This window comes from Monocercomonoides exilis, assembly GCF_001643675.1.
Source record: "Monocercomonoides exilis strain PA203 chromosome Unknown scaffold5-2102611, whole genome shotgun sequence".
Lineage (NCBI taxonomy): Eukaryota > Preaxostyla > Oxymonadida > Polymastigidae > Monocercomonoides > Monocercomonoides exilis.
This window is the reverse complement of record NW_027150550.1, coordinates 979,383-1,005,790: the sequence shown is the minus strand read 5'-3', so window position 1 is coordinate 1,005,790 and position 26,408 is coordinate 979,383. Positions and strand designations below refer to the sequence as shown.

Genomic DNA, 26,408 nt, shown 5'->3' with positions numbered 1-26,408 from the left:
AAAGAGTGATAGCACTTTTCAAGCGAAAAGTCGCAAGAAAAATCTGAAAAACAGAATCCATTTTCCTGAATACCCATTTTTTTTTCTGGCACAATAAAACATTGAAAAATTCTATCGCCATTGAGTTCAGTCGTAAGAAATTTTCATTTCACGATTTAAAATAAAAGACTGAAATGATAAAAATACTTTTGAAAAAATGATTATTGCTCGTTAATAATTTTGATGAAACACATCTCCATCAATGTGTAAGAAGGATCAAAGTGCTTGAATTGTGATAAGAGAAACGAGAAATTACGTACATTGAAAAAAATAAATGATAACTTTTTTATGAGTTGGTGAGGTGAATGATTATTTTTTCATAATCAAGATAGAAAAGAAAAGAAAGTGATTTATTAAAAAAGTTAAAGTACAAGTCAAAAGCTTAAGGATTCGAATTAAACAGTATAATAGATTAGAAATGCAGATGAGCTACAATGTCTTGGAATTAAGATGATACAACACTTTCATAAGTCGGTACCATGTATTTAATGTTAATAAAAGCGTCTCGACCTAATAAACACAATTAATAAAAAGAGCAAATCAATATCAAAATATTCACCATTAGATTTGAGGAAATGCATTTTGAATGTCTTCAGCAAACCTCCATAAATTTCAAAAAGTTCGAGTGTTTCCTGTATCAAATCACCAAGATTCATTCTTTTTCTTTGGCTGTATTCCATTAAATCACCAATATTAACTGTAAATTCGTAAATTTAACAATACAGTTGTGAAAATTTTGTTATTAAAATTCTTATCAAACCATTAGAACTTTTAAAAAGATTAAAAATTGGCAATATCTGACGATAATACGGAACAAGCGTTTCTAAATAAAAGAGAAAACAAATCGAAATAACAAATAACTAATGACGAATTAATAATATAAAAAATAGATGCCTCCAATCATCTCCCCAGATAAAACAAGTTTTTGGAGAACAAGCAAAGTCTTCGAAATAATCTCAGGCATTCTAGTATTTAATGCTTCTGAAAACATTAATTAAAAAATATTAATAAAAATACATATTCATTGAAGAAACGCAAGAAACGCTTCGAATATCAAACTTTTTATCGGTAAAATCAGCTGAGGAATCACTGGTAAAATTTTTGAACCTCCTTTTGTGAGCATATCATATACACCTTGCTTTGCAAGAAGCTGATAAGGCTCAATTGTTTCACGTAGCCCTTCAAAAAATATGGGCAAAAAGTGGTGATAATCAAGTTCTTCAGGAGCATATTTCCAATGAATGCAATTCTCGCCAGCTCTATGCTCTAATGCGATTGGAAGATCTCCTCGATCATAAAATCTTCTAAATTCTGTTGGGCCAGGGTCTCTTGGAGTCATAGATTGAGCTGACGGAGGCTTAGTTGGCTTTTTTGATTCTGGTTTCTTTCCAATTCTTGTTGATGAAGAAAGTGGACTTCCGGCTGAAGGACTGAAAATGGACGTAGATCTAGCTGCAACTGCAGCGCGTGTAGGTGATGTGGACATTTTAGTTTTCAATTAATCTTGAAATTCAAGAACTTAATTGATCTGTAAAACGGGAACCATAAATTATAACACAAGTCCGAATAACATTGGGATTGATCTAAAGCATAATGAAAATATCTCAGTTCTCTGTTTCAAACATAAATAGTTTTCATCAATTTTTTTATATAAATCTGCTTATTAGAAAACCAACTGATGTGAATGATTCTTCAAATGCTTCTTTTTTGAATATGCAAAATAACAATCATGAACAATTATTTTCAAAAATTCAATATTCATTGAATAAGAATATTGGAAAAATTTTCTTCGGCCAACAGAATTCACAAGAGTTTTTATCAGCAATCAAACATGTTTCTATATATATTTTTCATTTGAATAAATGTTATTTAATTGAATAAAAGATTATTGTACTCGTTAATATGATTCCATCAACAATAAAAATGATTCAAACTGTTTTGAAAATGTTTAATCTTCAAAAAAGAATTGCTCAGCTGAAATTCATATTTTAGTTAATAATTATATAATAATCATTTTTTGGTGCTCGAGAAATAATTATGAAGTACAAAGAAAATATTTAGATGCATCAACATATTTCGTGGTTGATCTTTTGTAAAGTCAAAAATGAATTCCTCCTTTTTTGAGTATCGTTTTAATTGGGAATGAATTATCTTCCTGAATCGAGCAATCTCCTTGCAACATCTTATTTAATGATAACATTTTTAGCAGCAAATGCACAGTAAATTGAGAACAATCGAAAATTGTATGCAGATACCAAAATAAAAGTTGATTTTCCGATTCTGAATGGTGAAGGATTGAATCATTTAGACAAATTGCAAAAGCCTTTCTCAACTTTGATTTGTAGTAAACAATCACACATAAGAAATGGCATGTGTATTTTAATACATTTCTGATTACTGGAATGGGGTGAACATCTTTTCTTTTTTGTCCTTTCAATCAGTGGAAAACAAGTAAAATTGAAGCAAAGGCACAATTTCAATGTTCGTGATTGTAACAAAGATATTCTGTAGATTGATAGATAATATCAGATATCATACAAATTAAAATAATAAAATAAATAAATAAAGATTATTAATAAGAAAATTCAAGGAGAAAAGAAGATAAATAAATAAAAAGAACAAATTCACTTCAATTTATATCGTGCAATTGAATAATAATATTCAACAATAATATATTTTTTATTTTCGTATTCAAATTTTAATGTGTGTGGAATGCAACAATCATTCCACAGAAAATTCAAATCCGTTTCCGTTCTCTGATTTTCGTTTTCTTTTTCTTTTTCTTTTTCTTTCTCTTTCTCTCTTTCTCTCTTTCTCTCTTTCTCTCTCACTCTTCATACATTGATATCTTCAGGTGTACGAGCAGCAAGAACATTACTGCTTCTAAATGCAAATATGGCTGCGGCGAGTAGAGGCAACATAATCAGCGTGTCAAATGAGATAACTCTGTCCCACAGTAAAAGAACCTGCAGCGGATGCAGATATCCCGCAAATGCCGTGCACATCCATCGGAACGCTATCAGAAGAGGAGGCACTCCCAGCCTCACGCAGTGGTTATATGCAGCAGCCTGATGAAATGATGAGTATCATTGTTTTTTGTTACCAATCAATCAGCAGGAAAAATAACAAAACAAGCAAAAATCATCCGATAAGACAGAACATTTCAATGCATATCAGAAAATGATGGAATCATTGAAAAATACAATTGCAAAGTTAAAAAGAGACATACATCCATTTTTTGAGCAAACTCTTCAAATGCACAGCACAATGAAGCTAAGCATTCAGGTTGAGATGAAAGACTGCTCAGTTTCCACCAATATCTGGTTAAAAAGTTTAAAATCAAACAAATAGAAAACGGGAATGGAATGCAATGAATGGTTTAAAACGCAAAATTAACAAATTTTTTAAAAGAAAATTAAAAATAACTTATAAATTGAATCAAGTTTCCAATTGAAACAACACAAATAATTTCATATTCATTAACATTTATCAATTTTTCTGGTTTTCATTAGATATGATTTGATCTTTTCTTGCTTGAAAGCACACCTCGTGTACATTCCCCGAAACAGTCCGTAAGCAGTGTGCTTCTGCTTCGTCACAAAGAACAACGGGGCAGCGAGCAATGAAATTCCCACAAAAGGAATCACACCAGATGGGCTGAACATTTCAACTGAAGCAGTTTTGTCTGTACCCCAACCGTCATATTTTTCAGTTGCAAACAACAAAAAGTCAATAATTCCCAAAGAAGAACAAATATAACTTCATTTTCTTTGAAATAAAATCGTTAGCACACAATTCCCTTTCTCGCCAGTTTTCCCTTCTTCTCCCAAAGTTTCTGAATGAACGTATTCTGCTACTGTCTTGTCGCGAAGTAATGTCTTTCATCAAATGAGAAAGTGCAATTCCAATAGATCATTAGCAAAATAAACAAAAAAATATATAAATATATATCATTGAATAATAATATAAGGTAAAATGAAGATGACTTAACCTTAATAATTGCAAATATTAAAATTGTTCATAAAGAAAAACCAAAAAAAGAATATAAGCATGAGAAAACACAAATATTGCTCCCACAGTTCACTCAATCCAAATAGAGTTAGCTCATTCCTATTGACACATACCGAGACAATCTCAAATGTTTCGTTTTCAAACAAGAAGTAGTGTTCATCACAAGTCGAATAGCCAACGTCTCTTTCAGCAAGCCTATCAACAAGCAGCGTCCATTTCTTTCTGCTCTCTCCAATCACCCCAAATGCCTTCTCCTGTTATTTTTTTTTTTACGAAATAAATTAAATCAAAAATGAATAAAAACAGTTAGGTCATATAAAAAATAAAAGATATTATTCAACAACAAAAGATAAAACTATGAAACGAAAATATATATATATATTGTTAACTCAGCAATCTTTGATCATATTCAAAGCATAAAAAAAAAGCAAATCTGCTCATTTCTCAAACAGTTATCACACACACCCCATTTCCTCTGTCATCCAAAATCCCTTTCCACACAGCACATCTTCCTGACGGGCTGCAGCCTCGCTTTGCAACCTGTCTCAGCTGTCAAAATCACATTGTGTGTGAAAAAAAAAGTTATTATTTAAAAAAAGGTTTATAAATATTGAAAATGTTAATATGCTCAATCATCAATCTCAACAAAAAAGAAACCAAATAAAAGGCTCGTTCTTGGTCATTCCAATAAAAAAGAAAAGATTTCTCTCAAAAAAACACAAAACTTTCGCTATCATCGATAAATAATTTCAAAGAATTCTCTCTATTTATTCCAAACACCAAATATCCCTGTTTCAATTGCATCGTCTTTATTTTTCATTCGCTAAGACTCAAACATACCAGCGGAATAAACTTTAATCTCACAATTTTCCCTGAAACCTGAGCCATCTCCTGTGCAAACGAGCAATCTGTTAAGTCATCCACTCCGATGTGCATTGCATGAGGGTCGAGGTCTAACAGCTGCGACCTCAACACCGCCAACGATGGCACGGACAAACGAAAATGCAAGCAAGATCCGCTATCCTTTGGCCTTGAAAGTCAAAAGTTCATTCAAAATGAACATATCATTCAAATATTAAAAAAATGATAAAAACACAGTCATGTCACAAATATTTTCTTTCGAAAAAAAATGATAACAATAAAGCTCTCATTAAAGTATTCACAAAATTATTTCTATGAATTAATATATCAATATTTTCAACAGTCCACATAAAAAAACAGTTTGACGGAGCAAAGCAAAAAATTGTAGAACTTTAAAAAACATTCAATCAAAAAAGCATAAATTTCTATTTCAATTTCAGTTATCAAAACAAAATCCATTTCAAACATCATTGCACACTTTTCATAATTAGGGCTGACAATTGACTGTATTGCATTCCACAGATCCACCACATCAAACACACGCTCCTGGCCAGCACATCCAAACCGCACAGCACCTGGTTTTTGAGACAGCGCAACACCTTTTCCTGCACTTCCTGATCCAAATGATGAGTACAAATGACCCCCAGTTCCAATCAGCGGAGAAGATTGCGCAGTGGACGCGTATGGTACAGCCCGGGGGACATACTGCACAGGCGGGAAGGAGAGGAACAGCGACACCAAAGAGCTACTGGAGCCTGAGCTGCCTCTTGATGAACCAGTTACCCCCAAAATCGTAGTTCCATAATTAACTGGCCCTGCTTTGCATGCTGCATGCCTCAGCTCCACTGATAATGAGCTCAGCGTCATCATGCATCGTCGTGTAAATAGACTGTTCTTTCACAAAGATTAAAAAACATTGCCATTTGTTTGAGGGAAATGAATGAAAAGTAATTAGAAAGTTTCAAAGTCAAGTTATTTCAGCAAACGATTGGACAGATTCAAAGAATGGAAGAGCTTCTTTAAAAAATATTTTCTTTTTTCTTTTTTTATGACTTTTCTTTAGCCATTCCGCTAAAAGAACAACTGCTCCAAAATCTTTCTTTTGTTTTTGATTAATATCCGTTCCATTTGACCCTCTAACGCATAGTTCCATTGCCGATTCATGTTCGATGTTCTTTTTATGAACGACACAAATGTCTGAGCAAAGTTGAGCTTTGCATTCGATTTTTCTGAGATCTAAAACCTGAACAGGATGTAAAGAACTTCTGCTACGGTCACCATTCTTTAGTAACGCTCTTGATTCCCAAAGAACCTTTGCGCATGAACTTTCAAATATCCTGTTTTGCATCCTAAAAGTTGTAAAGTTTCCAAAGAAAAGTATTGAAATGGATCATGAAATTTTCAAATATTTTCCCCATTGAATTTTTCATATTTATTTTCAATTTGATATAATTAACAAGTTATAGCATAATTGGTGTTTTGTGTGGGTTGAATGTGCAAAATCGAATTGTAACATTATTATTAGCATTTTTTAAAAAATTTTCAAAATAAAGAAAAAAACTATTCATACAATAGCGTTTGAACCAGATGATCTTCTTTCAAAAATAATTTGTTTCGTAGCGCTGTAGCTGCTGGATTTGTCAGAAAAAATCTCTGGAGAAAACGCTCAATATCCTCAATTGTTTTACTTGGTTTTGTAAGCTCTTCCTTCAGAACACGTCGCAATTCCCATCCCTCGAGAGTTCTTCTAATCCATTTATTCATACGTTCCACTCTTATTGCGCAAAGTCCAGTTCTCTGTTCCATGATGCTCATTGAGAAAAAAAAATTTCAAATATTTTACAATGGGCCAAGAAGAATTGATTTGTTCTATCAATGTTCCCTGACGCTTTTAGGAAGTCATTCCTTCTCTTCTTGTTTTATATCTTTTTCTTTGCGTTCCAATACTGCACACGAGGATGCAGTCGAAGCAGAAATTGCTGAGCGTGCCATTTGTCTAATTTGTTCTTCAAGTTCCTCTTTCCTATCAATAAGAACAAACGAAAATTCAATTGAATCAATATCACAAAGAAAAATTAAAGCATTTAAAGGAAGCGGTTTTTGGATATATTCCCAAGAAGTCAGCAAAATAATAAATTCACACATTTCCTCAATCTTTTTTGCATGCTTTGACTGCTTCACAAATCGTCCAAGATCTATTCATTCCACGTAATATTTTCATGTTGTAAAATGCGTATAGCAGAAAATTTATTCGGGTAAAAAGAAAATCAGATTGCATAAGCTCTTTTAACGCAAACCTTTGCAAACAAAAAATTCTGTATCCTCCTCGCTTACAAAACCGCAAGGCTGAGAATCTTCATCTAGTGCTAGGCCTCGCTGTACATGTTCCAGAGCTTCTTCATCAAGACCTGCTGCAGCCATAAACGCTCCTCCTGTAAGTTGTGCTGTCCTGTCATCGGGTCCAATAAAACATGCACGACGATATGCCTCAAGGGCCTAATTGCGCACACGATATTTCATATATTTGAATTTTTCATTTTTATTTTTTATTTCATTTTTTTTATTCATTTTTGGTTACATAAAATTTCAAAAATAAATTTAAAATAATAAATATTGCCAACAAGGAAGGTTGTACTAAAATATTACACACCCCTTCCTTGTTCCCCATAGCTTCCAAAGATCGTGCTTCCAACAATACATATTTGCTGGAAGTTGGAGAGATCGCCTCCAATCTTTTTGCATCTTCAGAGCAAGCGCTGAACTGTCTACGCCCAAAAAGTGCTTGCGCACGATGATAAAGGGCCTTTTCATTCATAGGGTTTACGCTGATCTTAATCACCAATACAATTGCAAGCATTGGCAATTAAAAAATTGAATATTAAAAATAAACAAAAAAACGCGATCAACGAAATACAGAAATCATATACATGTGTTCCAAAGTAAATACGTTATAATTATCAATAGCATCACACTTGCTTGTTACACAACTCCAGTTCTTTGTCCATAACTTCAGAAAAAAAATTCTACGTCTCCCATATCATCTCCCCAACCTCCAAAAATTCCTAATTCATCTTTTGTTTCTTCGCTCTTCACGCCTGAAGAACTAGGCTTCTTCTCATCTTCGATATCATCTTTCATAACCTCTATCTTTGACCCTATTCTTTTTTGTTTCACTTTTTTCATTTCTCCATCATTTTCTTCTTCTTCATTGTCATCTTCATCTTCTTCATTTTCCGGAATAATCCTAATTTTCCTTTTTGGTTCTTCTCCTCCTGAATGTTCTTTTTCGTTTTGTTCAATTCTTTTTGATTCTCTCTCTTCAATTTCTTTAAATTCCTCGTTATCATCACTAATCTTCTCTTCATTAGACATGTTACTATTTTTTTCTTTTTCTTCATCCTTTGTTGCTGCGTCCACAATTGCTTGTTTTTCTGCTTTTTCTTTCCTAATTTTTTCCAGCATCAGCTTCAAATGTTCTAACGTATTTCCTTGTTCTGCTTGCGTCAAATTATCTTTAAGTGGGAGCAAATAATAAATTAATAAATTCATTTCAATTCGTGGATATTTTCCAACAAATTAAAAAAGAGAGAGAGATTAATTGCAAAAAGAATGAGAAATAAAAAACCAACAAAAAAATTAGTTTCTTAAAAAGGAAGGAACTGGAGAATAAAGAAAATGCATACATGAAAGTGCAGCATCCACTTTGCTCTTATTGATTCTTGATTCATAATTAAATCGTCTTTTGATCTGAGAAATTGATCGGTTGGGGATGGCAGAACTAATCTGCTCCCACGACAAACCGTACAATCTCAGTGCATCATACAACTTTGCAAGTTCGTCGGAACGCCACCTCTCTGTGGTTTCACGATGGCCCCACGTTGCTGCTGTCACATGTCGTAATTTTGCCTCGCTTTCTTCAGTTTTGTGTTCGATTCCTCTTGCCCAAGCCCCACCGTCTTCTCCATCATCTTCTCCTTCTTCAATTTCCACGACAATCTCTCCATCAATAATTTTTACAGTTGTATTGGAAGCTATCTTCGAGTCTGGAATGAGCGTTGTTGTTTTCTCGATATAGTCTTCGGGCTGGTTAAATTCCAATCCTGACAACACTCCCCTGCCTTCTTCTCCCATTCCAAAATCCAACTCTTCTCTCTCTTTTCCATCTTCGTTTACTCCCTTTTCAGCTTTTGAGACTTTAGTTTTAAGCTTTGAAGCCATTTTGGATGATTTTGTCGGATTGTCTTTAGTAAGTTGTTTCATCACCTTCAAAAGAGGCATTTTCCGTATTTCTTGTATTTTTTCGTTGGCTTGCTTGCGCCCATGATCTTCTTCGGGAAACAAAGGATCAGAAAAGTCAAGTGTTTCAAATTCCATTTCAGAAATTTTTATTATGGGTATTATTCTTCAGTTGAATTTTTGACTTTCACATTCCAAACAAAAAAAGTCATTTAATCCAGTTTATAAAACCATTTCTTCATTTGAATCTATATGATAAATGTGGCATTTGTTTTGACTTGCGCAAAGCAAAGAAAATCGTTTATAATTATAAAATAATTGAATTTCTGAAAAAAATACACTTATAAAATTATTTGTTCATATTTTTCACAGGGAAAATGAAAAATAAAGCATGATTAACAAATTTCAAAGCTTAAAATATAGATTGCACAAATTAAAATGAATTTTTCGTATTCCAACTTTATTAATTAGCCTTGTTCGAAACAAGTGCAAAATACAAAGCTCTCTTTTATAAACAGCAGAAGTTTTGACTAATAATCAATTCACCATTTGTTGCAAATCACAGATTTATATTCTACAAATTATCTGAGAAAAAAAGCATTGAAAGCTTCGAAAATTGCACAGTGGCATCAATTGTAATCATTTTGCCTTTGTCTATTTGTTCATTGCGTTATAATTCTTCATCAAGAAAAACTTTAAAATATCTAAAAGAATTTCTGTACAAAATTCGACAAAATTAATAATATTTAAAAAACAAAAGAAAGAAAGAAGAAAAGAAAAGAAAAGAAAAAAGTATTCATTCAAAAATAATGACTAAAGACATGTAGTGACATCATAATGCCATGTTATCTTTAATGTTATTGAAATAAATGGCTCAGTTGTGTCACAGTATTCTTTGCATTTTATAAGGTATTTACACATTAGTAAGCATAAACACTACCGAAAATGCATTCCTTCCTTCATATAAAATAAAAATTTGTTTGTTCATTTGAACTTTCTCTTCTCGATCTTTGCAAACCTTTCTCAAAAATATGAATTTATTGGCCTCTGTCTTCAAAGTCTTCATTGCATCGAAAGCGGAATCTATCAATATGATAAGGCTATTCACCTAATATTAAAAATTGAGTAATGAAAGAGTTTATCAAACGGTAAATTAAAATGAAAAAATGAATGTGAAAAAATAAATGTTTAGAAAAATAAAAACTGGAAAAGCTCTAAAAAATACTTAAAAACTACTTCTAATAAATATCGAGGTGTGAGTTGAGAATGGTTCATTTTGAATCGCCAATAAAGACCACATCTCTTCTTTCTTTGCGTGCATGGAAAGGTCTATTCTCATTGAAGCAATCCTCAAAAGACTATAAATTCACGCATTGAATTGTTCATATTCCTTTCTTTCATTCACTTTCTTTCGGAAACTTGCAAACCTTCTTCTGTTATTTTTTTTCTCAATTCATTCATTATGCCTCTTTTTCTCTGATATTATTTAAATTGCATGAATAAATTTTTATTTTGAAGGAAATATCTATTTGTCCGTTTTCAATCCATTCACATTATCAGTTGAAGCTCCACAACTTCGCTCAATGATTTCGTTGATTCTGAAGGAAAAAAAACATGCAGAAAAAGATAAAGATGAATAAAGCAAAAAAATATATTCAAAAAAAAATAAATTTCAAATTCTCATTCAATAGAAAAGCTTTAAAAATTTGTTATGTTTTTATTTTTTTGAACAATAAGGCTGTTGTAAAAGAAAATAAAATTCTCCAATTTTTCACTGCAATATTTGATTATTGCTCAAATTGTTTGAATCTAATACGTTATTATTGCACACAAAATGGAGGAGCAGAAACATTATTAAACCCAGTTACGGCTCTAACGAGGTGTGCTTATCTTTTCTCATTCGTTTATTTTACACGATTCTTTTTTCAAATCCCTTTTCGATAACAAACCTTAATTATTATGCATTTTTCTCTTGTGATTCGCCTGATAATGACTTTCAAGATTAACTTTTTCCGATTGTGTTGCACGTTTCCGAAAATAAGTACCCAACAGCTCCTCTTGAAACACTCTGCTAAAAATAAACCTGGGAATCACAATAAATTAAATAGAAATAAACAAAATAATAATATTTAAAATAATATAAAAGAGTTCATCTTTCCAAAAAACAATAATACAAATAAAATGTCAGAAACGATTATTTTCGCCTGCATCGAATAATCCGCAAAGCGGTTGGTATGCAAACGTGTTTTTATCTTCTTTTTCTGCTTTTAGCGTGTCGATGTAGCACAATCCTCGTTCTGTTCACAAGGAAATGCCTTTATTTCACGCTGTTGTCTTTCATCCTCTCTCCATACACACCTTTTCCTTATCTTCTTAAGAATGTTAGATGTTGATCAATGCCTTGAAATATTTCTCGCTCTTGTTAGCAAATTTTTGAAATCAGTTCAAATTCTACGTAAATATGAATATTTGTCTATTAAAATAAATCAAAATATTAATTCAATGCATAAATAATCAGAAAATTATATATGAATTAAAAGCTGTTGAAAACCATAAGAATCAAGCAGTTTTGATAAACAAAAAATAAAAATATTCGCAGTGACTGTCAACAGAGGTCATCGGAAAAATTGTTAAAAATCAATTATGATTTTAAAATAATCCTATTCTGAAGAATTAAAAACCGCAAATACTTCTGGCACCTATTTTAATCCAAGGCCCATTGACCAAAGCATTGAATTGTAATAAGTGCATTGATCGCTCATTCTCTTTTGATAAATCCCCGTCATACTGTAAAATAACCTAAATGGTTCGATTAAAATTGTTGATTATAACGAGTGCATGTATCAGCTGCTTTGTTGTTTCATTCTTTTCCTGTGAAACAGCAATGAAAGAAATGCTCCCTGTTTAAAATAAGCAAAGCTGTAAAACACAAAAAAAATTTTAAATGAGTAATTCAAATGATTAATAAAAGAATCTATTTAAAATTCAAAATAAATGATATCAAATGTCAGCAACTGGAATGAACAACTTCACCACAAAAATAGATTTGCAATGCAAATTCTATTTTTTGCCTCTGTTGCATTTCTTTCAGTTGCTTTGATTTTTATTCTTTGCGTGGTTGAATGGCGCCTTTCTCATCAAATAAAAGAAAGACACAAAGTGAAAACGCAATTGATTCCTTTTCTTTCCAAGTATCATTAAATCAAAAATATCTTCTTTTTCTACTCAGATTAACAAGCGCTTATGGTAAATATAGTGAGCATCATTTTCTTTTCTTTTTCTCTTTCTCTTTTTTTCCCGGTTAAACATACAATTTTGTGAGCGCTTCTTTCAGCAATGAATTTTGCACATGCTCTATCTCATCCTTCTCAAGTAACTTACATTCAAGAATACTGCAAATGGATAAATGATGAACGGTAAATGTATTCTGAATACAATATAAAAGAATACTAAATAATAGAAATAAATACAACATTAATAACAATAATGATAAATACTAAACTTCTTGTAGATTAAAGCAAAATATGAAAAAATGAAAAGTTCAGGAGAAAAATATTGAAGGATTGCATTATGCCACTTTCACAAATCAAAATAAAGCATAAGTTTTATTTTAATTCTATCTGTGGCGTTAGATTCCCTTCGTTTCTTTTCGCAGAAAATTTAAATAAAATAAATTTGTTTCATTACAATCAGCAAATACTTTCATTTCTGCTTTAACTTGTAAAAAGTCGCATCTCTATGTAAAATACCTTTTTTATTTCGATTTTCAAATTTTATCCATGGAATTATTCTCGTGTTATATGCTCGATCCACTTTTTCTCTCTATAGAATCAATAATCAACAAAAATAAAACAAAATAATTAAAATTAATTAAGTTGAAGAGATATAAAATTCTTTGACATATATAATTCAATGTTTGATAGGAACTTTGTCAATTTTGTATAGCATAAAACTCCAAGCAAAGCTGACATTTAACTTTCATTTTCTTTGTTTGCGTGTGTGTTATTGCTTGAAACTAAGTTAAGTCTCAAACATATTAAACACGCAGCTTCAAACAACACCAAGTTCATTCAATAAAATATCTATCATTTTGCATTCTTTCAATTCACTTCAACTCGAACAAACCTCTTCTCTATTCAACGGTTGCAAATGGATGGAACTCTTTGAAATAATTACGCAATTCTTTTCGATAATTGTCAACTCATAACTGATTCACAAATAATCTTTTAGTCTAAATTTCTTGAATAATAATTCAAATTCATCAAATTTCATATCACTAACAATTTTTGAAAGTTCAAAATAAATGAATCCTTGTAAAAAAAAAGTTAAATAAAAAATAAGATGACAAGATTATAAAAAGATTGTTAAATTACTCCAACTATTCCAAGTCAGAACAGAAATTTCATTCTGCTTATCAGAAATGTTAAAGTGATTTGTTTCTGTTGCATCGTGGTTTTGGCGATAATATCAGTGCGATATTACCGCAAACATCGATGCTTTCTTTTGATCTTTCAAATGATAACATTCCAAAGATTGTACATAATTCTCAAACTCTAACTTTCTTTCACTTTCTCTCTTTATCATACTTCTAAGTTCATTATTTCTTGTCATCTGGCAAACAATTTCATAATGTCATATCTTTTTCCTCTCTTGATTATGTATATTTCAATCTCAATTGTTTTGAACTCAAAAGAAATTCTTTCCTTCATCAATCTCGTCCCATCGTTTCAAAAGCCAAGTTGTTGGTTTTTTCTCTTGTTTCGTGAAAAGTTATTGTCTTCCTCCATCTTGAACATAATTCAATTGAACTTTCAACATATTTCATCATAAACCACTGTAAATTTGATCAATTGCTTGAGTGTTACATATTCAAAGAACTGCTCCAAATGTGTTTTCATTTAGCTGTATCAAATCATTGCCCTGCAAATTAAAATATAAAGAATAAACATCATTTTGTAATCAACGAAAAATCAATCATTTAAAAAAAGGTCAAACATAAAAAAAAAAAAAAAAAGAAAGAAAGAAAGAAAGAAAGAAAGAAAGAAAGAAAGAAAGAAAGAAAAAAGAAAAAAAAATTATCCCAACATCATTTGAAAAAAATAAATATTTCAAGAGTATTAATTCAAATTAAATTAAAGTAAATCAGTCAAATGCGCATGTATTTGCAAAAAACAAACACAATGCACCGAAACTATTCACTCTTTTCACTCTCGTTTTTCTTTCGCGTGAATTATTTGGCAGCAACTCTTTAAATATAACAAGTTATTGCCCTTTGAGCACGCTTTTAAATTGTTTCTATCTCTTTCATTACATTAAAATCTTTAAAGCATACCTAACTTTTAATTTCAATCCGAAAACATAAAATGCATCGGCAATGAAATTCTGTCAAGAATACGAAAAAATGTTTTTGAAACAAAAACAAAATATTTAAAACAAGTTAAAAAAAACTTTTCACACATTCATAGATAATTCATTTGATTATTTTATCATATTGTTAAATGTAACTTAATTGTCCGTTGCACAATATCATTTTCGTTTCTCCAGTTTTTTACGTAAATGTTCTTTTAGCTTTGAATTTAATGTGTAAAAATTGTTATATGCAGAACTTTTGAAAGTTTGTATTGTAATAATATAAAATTTCGATCATTTTCATTGAATCAAAGTGTTTGTGTCTTCATTGATCGTTTCCGAATGTAACGTTGAGCTTTGTCATTTCTCCAAAACGCTCTATCTTCAACTTATTGATAGCATAATTTTCATAAAACAAAAACCTATAACGTAAATAATATGCTTCTCCAATTTATATTCTCTTCAATATCGTTAAATATCGTTATTTTCAGATAACATATGAATTGTAAGGGTCAAAATCATATTTTTCAGATGTTGAAGCGGATATAATTATTCTCAACAAAGATCTCATTTTATTTCATGTTTTTCATCAAGATGCTCCCTCGCGTCAACATCTTCAATAACAATTAAACAAAGTTCATAGTGTAGAATACTCGCTTTTTCATTCAACGTCTTTGAAGATGCATTTAAAAATAATGATTGTTGATCTTATATAAATTTTGTAAATTCTGACTTCAAATTGAATTAAATTATTGAATCAAAATTCGAAATAGTTTAGAAAATCATCAAGAAAATCATTACAGAAAATGATATAATTTAGATTAGATTCAAAATATTTAAAATAAAATGAAATGTTAAAAAAAAAAAAGAAAGAAAGAAAGAAAGAAAGAAAGAAAGAAAAAAAAAAAAAAAAAAAAAAAAAAAAAAAAAGAAAAGAAAAGAAAAGAAAAGAAAAGAAAAAATGTGAAGAAAAAAATCACACGCATTCACATTCTTCTCATTGAAACTTTTTTTGGATAAAAACTTTCATTTTTTGCAATTCATATTGGAGATAATTTTTTTATGAATTGAATTATTTGGTATCTTTTTTTGAAAATTTCCACAAATTGTGGAAAGTTTTTTGAAAAGTTCCTTTTGTTTAATTTAAAAATAAAATTAAAATTCATATTTCGATCAAAAATTTAATCATAATTGCTAAATTTTGTTGTCATTGAAATAAAAACATGACAATGTCATTGTTTTCATTTGAGTGTTGTTTCGTGAATGTGAACAGAAATTTGATAGATTTTTGAAAATTTTATTTTGTTTGATAGTTAAACAAAAGGAACTTTTCAAAAAAATTTAGACATTTAATTAAAATATTTCTTTCAACACTTTTTATGTTTTTCTCTGTCATGGTTATCATATCAATTATCTTGAATACAATAAGAATGTTGTTTGGGACAAAATATTTGTCTTCAGGCATTTTCATTGAAAAATTATGCACTTTTCGTTGACTTTTTGATTCCAAAAAACACAATAAAAATGGGTCCATTTTTTGACATTTGTGAAATGTTGGGAAACTTCATGTTTTGATTTCGACAATGCATGTTTTCAGATATGAAAATCAAATTTTTTTTGAAATCTGAGAAAGCGAAACAAAATTATGAGTGAAGCAAATTTTTTGTGCTTAGTGCAAAAAAAGCTTGAAAGTCCGTATTTTCCCCCATTTGTATAGAAGAATTTGAATAATTGCAAATGAAAAATTTTTAGGACACAATAATCATTTTGCATTAACAAAGAAAAATATGCAATGAACATTTTTTATTTCTAAATAATGACAATCAAAACACTTTGACTTTGTGATATTTCTCAGATTGCCAACATTGTGAATATTTCATCACAGTTGTTGAAATTTGTTTATTTTTTATTCTGTTATAGTAATTCAGAACATAAAACATTTACGACATTTCAAATAGAACAAAACAAACGATTTATTTACTCTGCAAAAACCAAAAAAAAAAAAAAAAAAAAATAATAATAATAATAATAATAATTATAATAATAATCACATTGCCTGTTAGGAAAAATATTCGATTCTCGAAAAATGTCACCAAAATATATTTTTAACAATAACTTCATAAGTTTTGTTTATTTGAGTGAAAATAAGGAACTTCAAGCTTTTTCATAGAAAATTTTTGAATAAGGGTTATTATTTTTAATACAAATAATTTTTTCGGAGTGTTAATTGGGTGATTATTTTTGAAATCATATCTTTTTTCGGGATGTTAATTTTGGCAAGTTCCAAGTAAATGGACCATCGATAAAAAATTTTTTATACATTTATAACGAAACAAAATGGAATACTAATTTATTTAAAATAAGTTTTATTTGTCGAAAAAGTGTTTTTAGCAATTTTCCATTTTTCTTTTGATCTATCCCATAACATTTTCTTGTTTTATACAGGTTTGAAATATTTGTTTATTTTACAAAATAAACCATCTTCGAACTTTTATGTTATTTGGATAGAATAAAAATCGATAATCCTTTTTATAGCTTAATTTATTGAACGATGAACCCGCTATGCAAATTAACAGCATTGTTCAGTTGTATCTTGCATCAATAGATAACCACAGAGAAAGTTGGAAGAAATGCGCTTATAGCTTGAGAAAAGCAGCAGAAAGCAGAGCTGGGAAAGCTGAAGATTTTTCGTAAGATGCAGCAGTTGATGCAATTTTGGAAGAGATTCAGCGATCCACAATGGATGACTAAAATATACATCAATGCTTGATATTCTTTATGAATGTTTCAAGAAGATTGGAAAAAAAGATGGATGATGAAATAGAAGAAGAGGAAAGAAAAGTGATGAAAAAGAAAAGTGTTGGAAAAGATTGAAGAAGAAGAATATGAAGATGTCATTCTTGGCTTTCAAGAAAAATTTGATTTTCCGAAGGAAAAATATTATTTTGACGATGAATATTCGTTGGATATTTTTGATAATTTTGTGAATTCTTGAAAATAAAAAATGAATTTCAGCTTTGAAACCCAATAATAAGAAGAATTGCAAAATAACGAACAAATTTTTGATATCCTCTATAATTTTGTATTGCCAATTTCAGATTTGAAAACCCAGAAGTTTTTTATTTTATTTGCTTTATGTACATTGGATTATATTTTATTACAGTGATATTTTTTTCTTTTCGCAACACACGTAGAAAAATAAAACTGGCTTTATTGTTTTTTTTATCTATCATTTATTCTTCTTATTTCAATTAATATTCTTCTCAATAAATGTTCATTTTCTTTGAAAATTTTTGATATCTCTTGAGAAAACACTTTCATCCACTTTTCAAGTCATAATTCTATTTTTTTTTTCTTTAGTGAATGAGCGTTTCAAACAAAAAAAATAATAAAATGAAAATTCAAAAAGATGAAGTGAACGTTTTTGCAGATCAATTATTAATATTCAAAATGATCTGGATGATACTTAAACAAACTAAAATTACCAAATTTAAAGTGACCAAAATAATGGTATAGCCAAATAATACAATCATTATATTCTTTTTCATCCATCATATCAAACACTTTTCTTTTTCATCACTTTTCTTTCCTCTTCTTCTATTTCATCATCCATCTTTTTTTCCAATCTTCTTGAAACATTCATAAAGAATATCAAGCATTGATGTATATTTTAGTCATCCATTGTGGATCGCTGAATCTCTTCCAAAATTGCATCAACTGCTGCATCTTACGAAAAATCTTCAGCTTTCCCAGCTCTGCTTTCTGCTGCTTTTCTCAAGCTATAAGCGCATTTCTTCCAACTTTCTCTGTGGTTATCTATTGATGCAAGATACAACTGAACAATGCTGTTAATTTGCATAGCGGGTTCATCGTTCAATAAATTAAGCTATAAAAAGGATTATCGATTTTTATTCTATCCAAATAACATAAAAGTTCGAAGATGGTTTATTTTGTAAAATAAACAAATATTTCAAACCTGTATAAAACAAGAAAATGTTATGGGATAGATCAAAAGAAAAATGGAAAATTGCTAAAAACACTTTTTCGACAAATAAAACTTATTTTAAATAAATTAGTATTCCATTTTGTTTCGTTATAAATGTATAAAAAATTTTTTATCGATGGTCCATTTACTTGGAACTTGCCTTAATTTTCAAAGATTGTTTGTTTTTTGAAAGAAGTTTTTAATCCAAAAGAGAAGAAGCATGATAATTGTTTTTAGAAACAAATGTTTTCACCTAATGAAAGATAAGAATGTCTACAATAAGCCTATTCACTTTTCAACGTTCATATGAAAATATTCAAAATAAGTTTTTGAACCGAAAATTATGTATGAAAAAATCTGATTTCAAAAATAATCAAGGATTTGTTTTTAATTTCAATTTAAAAACAATCATTTTTGAGCAATAATGTGAAATTGTTTATTGAAAACTCGTTATTTTCTGAAATCTATCCTAAAAATTAACAAAAATTCTTTTATTTAAATTAATTTCTTCTTTTAAATTTTTTTTCCGAATAACAGTAATTTTCATAGAAAAACATGAATAATAATAATAATGAAAAAATATTGCTTGACAAATTTATTTTTTTGTCACTTCAAATACAAAAATAAAAATAAATTATGTTAATAAATAGTTTTTCAAAATTCGCAAAAAATTTGAGATTTATATAATAAAATATTTATTCATTCGTTTATTTTGAAAAAGTTATTTTTTGAATTGAAAATAAAAATTCCAACAAAAAACGATATGAAATGGCAGTAAAACGTATGGTATCACACATTGAAAATATACACGAAAAAAATAAACAGTTGGAAAAACGAAGTCAGCTAAAAGTTGCAGATTACAGAAAATGGACTACAAAAAATATGTATATGCAATCATTCTATTATAACTCATTTGAAATTATTTCGTTTTTATTTTTGAATTGTTGAAGATACAAACTTCCTTCAGAACAAACAAAAATTCCATTAGGACGATCAAAGCTTTCAGGAAAAACAGAAGTTGATGATATTTTGGAAAATTATAGAAGGTTTTGACTACAATTAAATATGTTCTTTTATTCTTTTTGCATTTATGAATATAATATGTTCTTTTTCAACAATAACTGCAATTTTATTTTGTTAACAATGACAATAACCGTGATGATTGATAACTACAAGGACAAAGTCGAAATATGGACTTCTTGGATTCACATCCACGCCTAGTTCCGAGCGTTATAAACAACACTCAGCATCACTACCTCAAGCAGACGAACCACTTAATCCTCTTCTTCGGGTATTTCTCAATTCTTCAATTTTCATCTTGAAAATTGATCGTTTAAATTGATAATTATATATAGGGGAGTCTTGAATTTGTTGCAAACAATGATTTGCATTTTATTTCTGGACAGCCTGACATTTTTCCTGATATGTTAGCAAATAACACTTCGCCACAGTTTAATCAAACAAACAACACTTCCGAAGGCAATAATGATAAAAAGGAAGAGAAACACGAATGTGCTTTGCCAAAAGCAGATAATCTTGCTTTCAAAGTTCCACATCTTGAATGGAAAGAAGAAGAGGATGGAAGAAAATCTATTGAAAAAGATATGGAAAGATGGGGCTACGATAGCGCACCCAGTTGTACCGACAGTGATGACAGTACAGACAGCAATGACGAAGAGATCAAAAAATACACAGCAAGATATCGTCATCAACACCTGGGCCACCCAGGAATAACTGACGTAAAGAATGAATTCAATGCAAATGCATTTGCGATAGAAGAACAAGAAGTTAAGAAGAAAGGAGAAAAGAAGGAAGAAAGAAAAATCGAGGAGTACCGGAAAGAAACATTATACAAGGCAAGAAGCGCCAACCCATTCAACGAAGGAATTGAGCAGCAGTTGGGGGATTATGCAGGAGCGAGGAAAGTGAAAGCAAGCAGAGGCACATTTGGCACAGCAACAGGCTGTCCAATTGGAGTGTGGCAGAAAGGAAAGCAGGGGAGGCCAGAAACAGTGCCTCCCCTGGCACTTTGGGGCGTTTCTCACCCGCAAACATCCATTTCGCCTTTCTCGTCAGCTTCGCTATCGCCAATTTCATTGCGCTCTTCGCAAAGCAGAAAGGGCGGTGAAGGGATCTTGGAAGAAACACACACAGGAGCATCCAGCAATGCAACTGGCGTTGAAAAGCTGCTGCTAAGACAGAAATACGAAAGCGAAGTGGCGAAAGCGAGGAGCCGCGAAGGAGGAGCTGGAAGAGGAGAAGGGCGAGAGAGAGGGTGGGGGAAGAAGGTGCGGCTGCGATTGACTTCGGGGTGGGGTGTGTGGCAGCGGGAGACTGAAGGAGTGCTGGCGCAGAACCTGCTGGCGAGGAAAGCAGCAATATCTGCGCGGCGCGAGATGATCAACAGGGCACACAGAAGGAAGGCGATTGAGCAGCGGATCGAAGAAAGAGAGAAGGCGAGAATCGCAATGGAGAGAAAAGAAGAGAAGATGGAAGATACAGAAGGGGAAGACAAAGAAAAAGATGAAACTGATACTTCAAATGAGAAATACGATGAAATAGAAGAAAATGAATATCTAACAGCAGAAAACAGAACTCATGAAAATATGCAAGATGCGCATGAAACAGGGCTAATAAAGCACACAAGCAGCGATGCATGCATCTGCAAAGAAAAAGTGATTAGCGACATGGCAGTCACTGGGCGGAACATGTACCAGCAGTTTTCTCGTCCGCAGACAGCCAAAACGATATGCACATCTGACTATGCGTCGTTTTTGCGTTTCCCTTCGCGCAGATCGCGCTCTCCGTCTGCTTCGCGTCTGGCGCATTCTCCTTCAGAAGGGGAAGGAACACCACGCGGCCGCACAAAACTGCGCTCGCCAGGCAAACCGCAGACTGCTGGCGAGAAAGAGAAGAGGCCGAAAAGTAGATGGCAGGCAGCAGAGGTTGTGCTTAGCCCTTCTCCACGTGGATTTAAAGCCTCTGGCGGAGGAAGAAATCGCCGTGTTTGGAAATCAGAGGACGAGAGACCAGCAACTTCTCCGTGCTCGTCGTCTTCAGCTGGCTTGTCAAGTTCTGGGCTTCAGACTCAAACGACTGCTTTTGCAGAAATGACGACAATTGCAGCGCTTTCCACAATGGGTTCTATGGAAGCATCAGCAGCAGCAACAACAACGCCATTACCGCCTCGTACAAGATCGTCTTTCACATCTCGTACTCCATCTTCAGCAGACACAAAACAACAACATATATTAAATAGACCACATATCGAGAAGAATGCTGGGTGGGGCAGTGGAACAGAGCGGACACCAACAGAAGCTGGAAGTCCAATTGAAGATAGATCAAATAATGAAGTTGGACAGAAAAGCGAAGTAATGAAGAAAGAGAAAGAGAAAGAAAAAGAAAAAGAAAAAGAGAAGAAAAGAGGAATTGAGTGGGAAGAAGGGAGTGATTTGCAACGAGTGGACGAAGAACTGCTTGATGAATTGTATCCGCAGTCTGCCCGATTGAGACATTCACTCAGCATTTCTCGCTCAATTGAGCTTCAGAAAACATCTCCACGCTCCTCAGTCGTATTTTCTTCTTCTTCTTCCTCATCACCCTCTTTCTCTTCCTCCTCTTCGTCATCTTCATCTTCAAGACCCTCTTCCTCTTCTCCATATTCACATTTTTCATCGACTCCAAAGTCATCTGCATTGCCACAAACAGAAACAAAGAGATCATCCACATCTCCTTCATCGTCTTCTTATTCGTTTCATCTTTTGTCTCAAACCGCTCCACTTCCTCTGTTTGCTTCATCATCTGGCTTCTTCAGCGACGAGGTTGTGGAAGCGTCTCGTCCGCACCACACTTCAGTTCGACGATCAACTGCTCTTCCATCTCCTTCTGTTGCCCGCCTCCCCAACGGTGCTGTTGCCATTCCTCAGCCTTCTTTTAATGAGATCGTCCACTCGCCGCGCTGGACATCAGGCAGAACGGTGCTTCTTCCTTCTTCTGCGTCTTCTGCACCTTCTTCATCTTCTTATCCTTCTACTCCGTCTGAGAGCAACTCCAGCTCAATTGCACCAACAGATGCTGAAGAGGTGTTGTTGAACGTACACAAGCTGCTGCTTGCTCATCCCGTTGCTCCACTCACGCCACCGCTTCCGATTGCACCTCCTTCAACGTCTGTATCAACCCCTGCTTCTCTCACGCCAACTTCACCAGCAGATGAAGCAAAAGGCAAAGAAAAGCTTGGGCTTGAGGGAGAAGATGGAAGAAACGGAGAGTGGGAAGGAAACCAAAGAGGAGCGGAAGAGGAAACGAACATGATTACCAGAGAAAGATATACAGAAAGCGAGGAAAACGAAGTGATTGACAAAGAAAGCGAGAGTTTGATCAACAGCTCGTCAGAAACAGCTTCACATTCTTTAAATCCACAACAAACAAAACTTTCTCCTGAGAAAGTCTCCAACAAACAGCAAAAATCCAACCAACCATATCAAAAGCGAAGTCCAATGTTCCACAAGCAGAATAGCAGAGGCAGCAGCAGCAGCAGAGGAGCCAAAAGAGCAGTTTCGTGCTCGCCGGTGATGCTCCAGTCACCCTCGTTTGCTGTGCCTGTGCCTTCAGTTGTACCATCTGTAGTGGCCTCGAGGAAGACTTCTGTTTTTCCGCCTTCGTCTGACTCATTGAACACTCAGGCAGTCGAATCAAATGAGACAAGACAGTCGCCAAAGACACCAATGCCTCAAAAGGTTGGCAGAGAAGAAGAGATGGAGGAGCTGATGCAGACAGTTGTTGTGCCGATCCGTCCAGCCACTTCTGCGTCAATCACACGAACACAACCAGCTGATCGCGTAAGGGCACGTCGGCTTTTTAGCGCTGGAATAGCAAAAGAAAAGGGAATGGAATCAACGGAAAATGATCAAATTGACAATGGAAGAAAACAGGAGCTGCTTGGCTTAGGGGAGACGAAAGATTCTTCTCAATCAAAGAAAAGAACGACAATGAGAAAAGAAGCAGACTCAAAGAATGATTGGAAAGAGAAAGTATTTTCTTCCACTTTGCCTCATTCAGTTGCTCCAACATCACCACCACGAAGGGCAGCAAATAGGAATACTGCATTATCTGCAACAATATCTGAGTCGAATAGTGAAAGGGATGAATTTGCAAACATCTTGAGCAAAGAAAAAAGCAGAGACAGTTTGACTGATCTGTTTAACACATTTCCCTCTACTTTTGCAATGACTTCAGCTGAGTTTGATAAAGAAGGAACAAACATGAGAGAAACAAAAGAAACAGATGAAGCACAAGAGAAGGCAACAACAGCAGTCTATGCACCATCTTCAGTTGCAGAAGCACCGCCACAAATAGGAGGTGTTTGTGCGCTGTTTGATTCACCAATTCTGGCGCCATACGTTCTATCTCCACGCTCCATCGAAGGGGAAAGACTTGGATGGGCTGTGGCAGCAGCAGGAATTGCTGGTGGAGATGCGATTGATGCAAATGACGAGGAGTTCAGTGTGAACAGGCTGCAAAAGCATTGGCAAACTCCTTTGGGGAAAGCGGAGCAGAATAAAAAGAGGAGAAAAGGGAAAGGGGATGCGCTTGAGGAGAAGCTGTTTCATGTAGGAGGAATGAAAAAGACAACACTACCAAAACAGAACGGAGAATCAGATGGAATTGGAACAACCTGGAGGAAGCTGAACATCGAAGCACTGAATATGGAAAGATGGAAGAGTCTTAAAAGAGAAAAAGTTGCAAAAAAGAAAAAGAATGATATCATCAATATCGAATCAAACAAAGAAGATGATGAAAGAAATTGTAAATTAGCAAATTCAGAAAGATCGACAGTTAGCCCAGATAAAAACGCAGATTCACACTGCAAGACAAACGAAAGAGTGACATTTAAACTGGACGTTCAAGATGAGAATACGATGCAACGTACATCAAATAATGATCTGACAATGGAAGCTCAACAAAACATTAAAGGAGACGAAAGTGGAAAGTGCAAGGAAATGGAAAAAGAAGAGGAAAATTTGGGTGGGATTAAGAGCAGATGCTTGGGAGAGAAAAGTGACCAACCAGAAATATCACAATGCCAAGAAACAAACAAAGGCAAGGACAAAGAAGAAAGAAGCAGAAGTGTATCATTCGGAGATACAACTCCATCCACACTAATTGGATCTCCGATTGAAAACGAATCTGAAGAGAAGAGTCGGATGAGAAGAAACACAAGCGGGTTGATTGTGATTGACGAGAAAAGCATCAGAATATGTGGAAGTGAGGATATGTTGAATGTTACAGTTGAAGATGAACACGATGATCTTACCAAAGCTAAAAGCTGCGAAAACATCGAGACAGTTGCAGAGGAAGACAACAGCCAGACAGAAACACAGTTCATTGAAGAAGAAAAGGAACAAATAGAAGGAGAGGAGAACAAGCAATGCAGAATGATGAGAAACAGTAACGAATACAGCGTTGGAGAAATGCTGAAAAACGGAGATTGGAGAGGAGAAGGCGTTGTTGATGGGACGTCATTGAGAGTGTGCAGCGCATCAAGAGTGAAGCGATCAGCAGGAACGCACACTTTGAGTAGAGCAGTTGCCCGGAGGATTATTAGACAAAATCCACACTCACTGAAACTGACAACTGGATCGAAAAAAGGAAAGAAGCAATTGTCAAGCAGACAGAGCGAAAACATAGAAAATGCAAAAGGCAGTCCAAAAGACATCATGCGAGCTCTCCTTGAGCACAAAGGACACAACCCATTGAACTTCACTCAGACTTCTATTCACACAATTCGTCCCAAAGAAAAATTGAGCTTTGGGCTTCGGGCACCTCAGCTGAAGAATAATTCGCCTGATAGCTTGCCTTCTTCATATTTTGGGAGCAGCTGCAGAGAATATCCCTCTGAAAACATTTTCATGACTCCGCCTTCTGTAGGAAAACACGATCATCCAATTGCTCAATCAACTTGTGTTTTTCAACCAGACAGCGCTGCTTCGTTGTCAGCAAGCATATCCTCAACAGCAGCACCAGCACCAGCACTGCAGCAATCTCAGGCTGTTGGATTCTCTCTGGTTGGAAAGCAAATGGCAGTGTATTGTGTGCCATCAAGTGGATATACAATTCGCCGCCCGCATCCAACAAAAACGATTCCATCTGATAAATTTGAGAAAAAATATCCGCCTTCTCTTTCAACTCTTTCGCTGACATGAAATGGAGGCGTGCTATACTCTTGGATAATCAGTAAGTAATGAATTGCTATTCATTAGAATTGTCTTCCTTCATAGAATTCTTTAATTAATAAAAGATTGGAAATGAATTTAGTCAAATTTATGTTCAAAACAACATAAGGGTCAATGATATGGAGGAGGATTTGTTTTAACCTTTTCTTGGTTATATATAATCATCTAATATACTTCATTGATCTTGCCATCGGACTAAACATCGAATATCTTTTCGATTCGAATGCTATTCTCCATCAATCATTTTGCCATTTCCTTTTTCTGATTAAGAAGTTGCCTAGCCAACCTTAAGGACGAAAGCTATAAATAATACAAGTCAAATCTTGAGTCACTTTAAAGCGTTGGAATTGACCTGAAACTGAATTCAACAAAATATAAAGATCTTTGGACACTGTCCATGCAACTGTTGACTCTTAGTAACACATACATTCCTTATCATTATATATGTATTTATTTACAAAACTATCAGCTTGCATCAATTCACTGGTTTCTGGATTCTTGTATTCAAAGAGAATTTGCTTTTTTTCTCTATTTTTAAAAGATTAATTTCATTTATGTGGGCTTTTCTTTATTATCTAGACTATCACGCGCTTCAACATTTCAACCACTTCAATCATTTATTCACTTGTTATATTCAAAGGTTTTCACAATTATCCATTTGTTTTTATTTGAAAAGTCTTTCATTTCAAAGAAAA

The 26,408-nt window shown here is 33.1% G+C and overlaps 4 protein-coding genes across 4 annotated transcripts; 1 reads left to right on the top strand and 3 right to left on the bottom strand.

Moving 5' to 3' along the window:
* Window positions 1-120: 120 nt before the first annotated feature.
* On the bottom strand, window positions 121-1,579 carry MONOS_10727 (putative parkin co-regulated protein). The gene is made up of 5 exons (XM_067863201.1): window positions 1,099-1,579; window positions 934-1,020; window positions 800-862; window positions 641-736; window positions 121-549 (listed from the first exon to the last, which is right to left on the bottom strand). The coding sequence occupies exons 1-5, from the start codon at window positions 1,523-1,525 to the stop codon at window positions 485-487; spliced, it is 738 nt and encodes a 245-aa protein (XP_067734276.1). The 5' UTR covers window positions 1,526-1,579; the 3' UTR covers window positions 121-484.
* Window positions 1,580-2,472: 893 nt separating this feature from the next.
* On the bottom strand, window positions 2,473-6,259 carry MONOS_16815 (Tre-2/Bub2/Cdc16 (TBC) H family protein; the record flags this gene model as incomplete). The annotated part of the gene is made up of 10 exons (XM_067869687.1): window positions 2,473-2,544; window positions 2,880-3,107; window positions 3,269-3,359; window positions 3,586-3,724; window positions 3,833-3,917; window positions 4,164-4,304; window positions 4,516-4,599; window positions 4,891-5,080; window positions 5,390-5,800; window positions 5,898-6,259. 10 exons carry the CDS (start codon window positions 6,257-6,259, stop codon window positions 2,473-2,475), a joined length of 1,803 nt encoding a protein of 600 aa, XP_067734275.1.
* Window positions 6,260-6,471: 212 nt separating this feature from the next.
* MONOS_10728 (putative transcription factor TFIIIB component B'') lies at window positions 6,472-9,303 on the bottom strand (the record flags this gene model as incomplete). The annotated part of the gene is made up of 7 exons (XM_067863202.1): window positions 8,595-9,303; window positions 7,939-8,423; window positions 7,562-7,741; window positions 7,209-7,407; window positions 7,055-7,106; window positions 6,859-6,934; window positions 6,472-6,708 (listed from the first exon to the last, which is right to left on the bottom strand). Exons 1-7 carry the CDS (start codon window positions 9,283-9,285, stop codon window positions 6,472-6,474), a joined length of 1,920 nt encoding a protein of 639 aa, XP_067734274.1. The 5' UTR covers window positions 9,286-9,303.
* Window positions 9,304-19,249: 9,946 nt separating this feature from the next.
* Window positions 19,250-26,375, top strand: MONOS_12675 (uncharacterized protein; the record flags this gene model as incomplete). The annotated part of the gene is made up of 4 exons (XM_067865312.1): window positions 19,250-19,365; window positions 19,432-19,527; window positions 19,658-19,772; window positions 19,837-26,375. The coding sequence occupies 4 exons, from the start codon at window positions 19,250-19,252 to the stop codon at window positions 25,681-25,683; spliced, it is 6,174 nt and encodes a 2,057-aa protein (XP_067734273.1). The 3' UTR covers window positions 25,684-26,375.
* Between the last annotated feature and the right edge of the window lie 33 nt (window positions 26,376-26,408).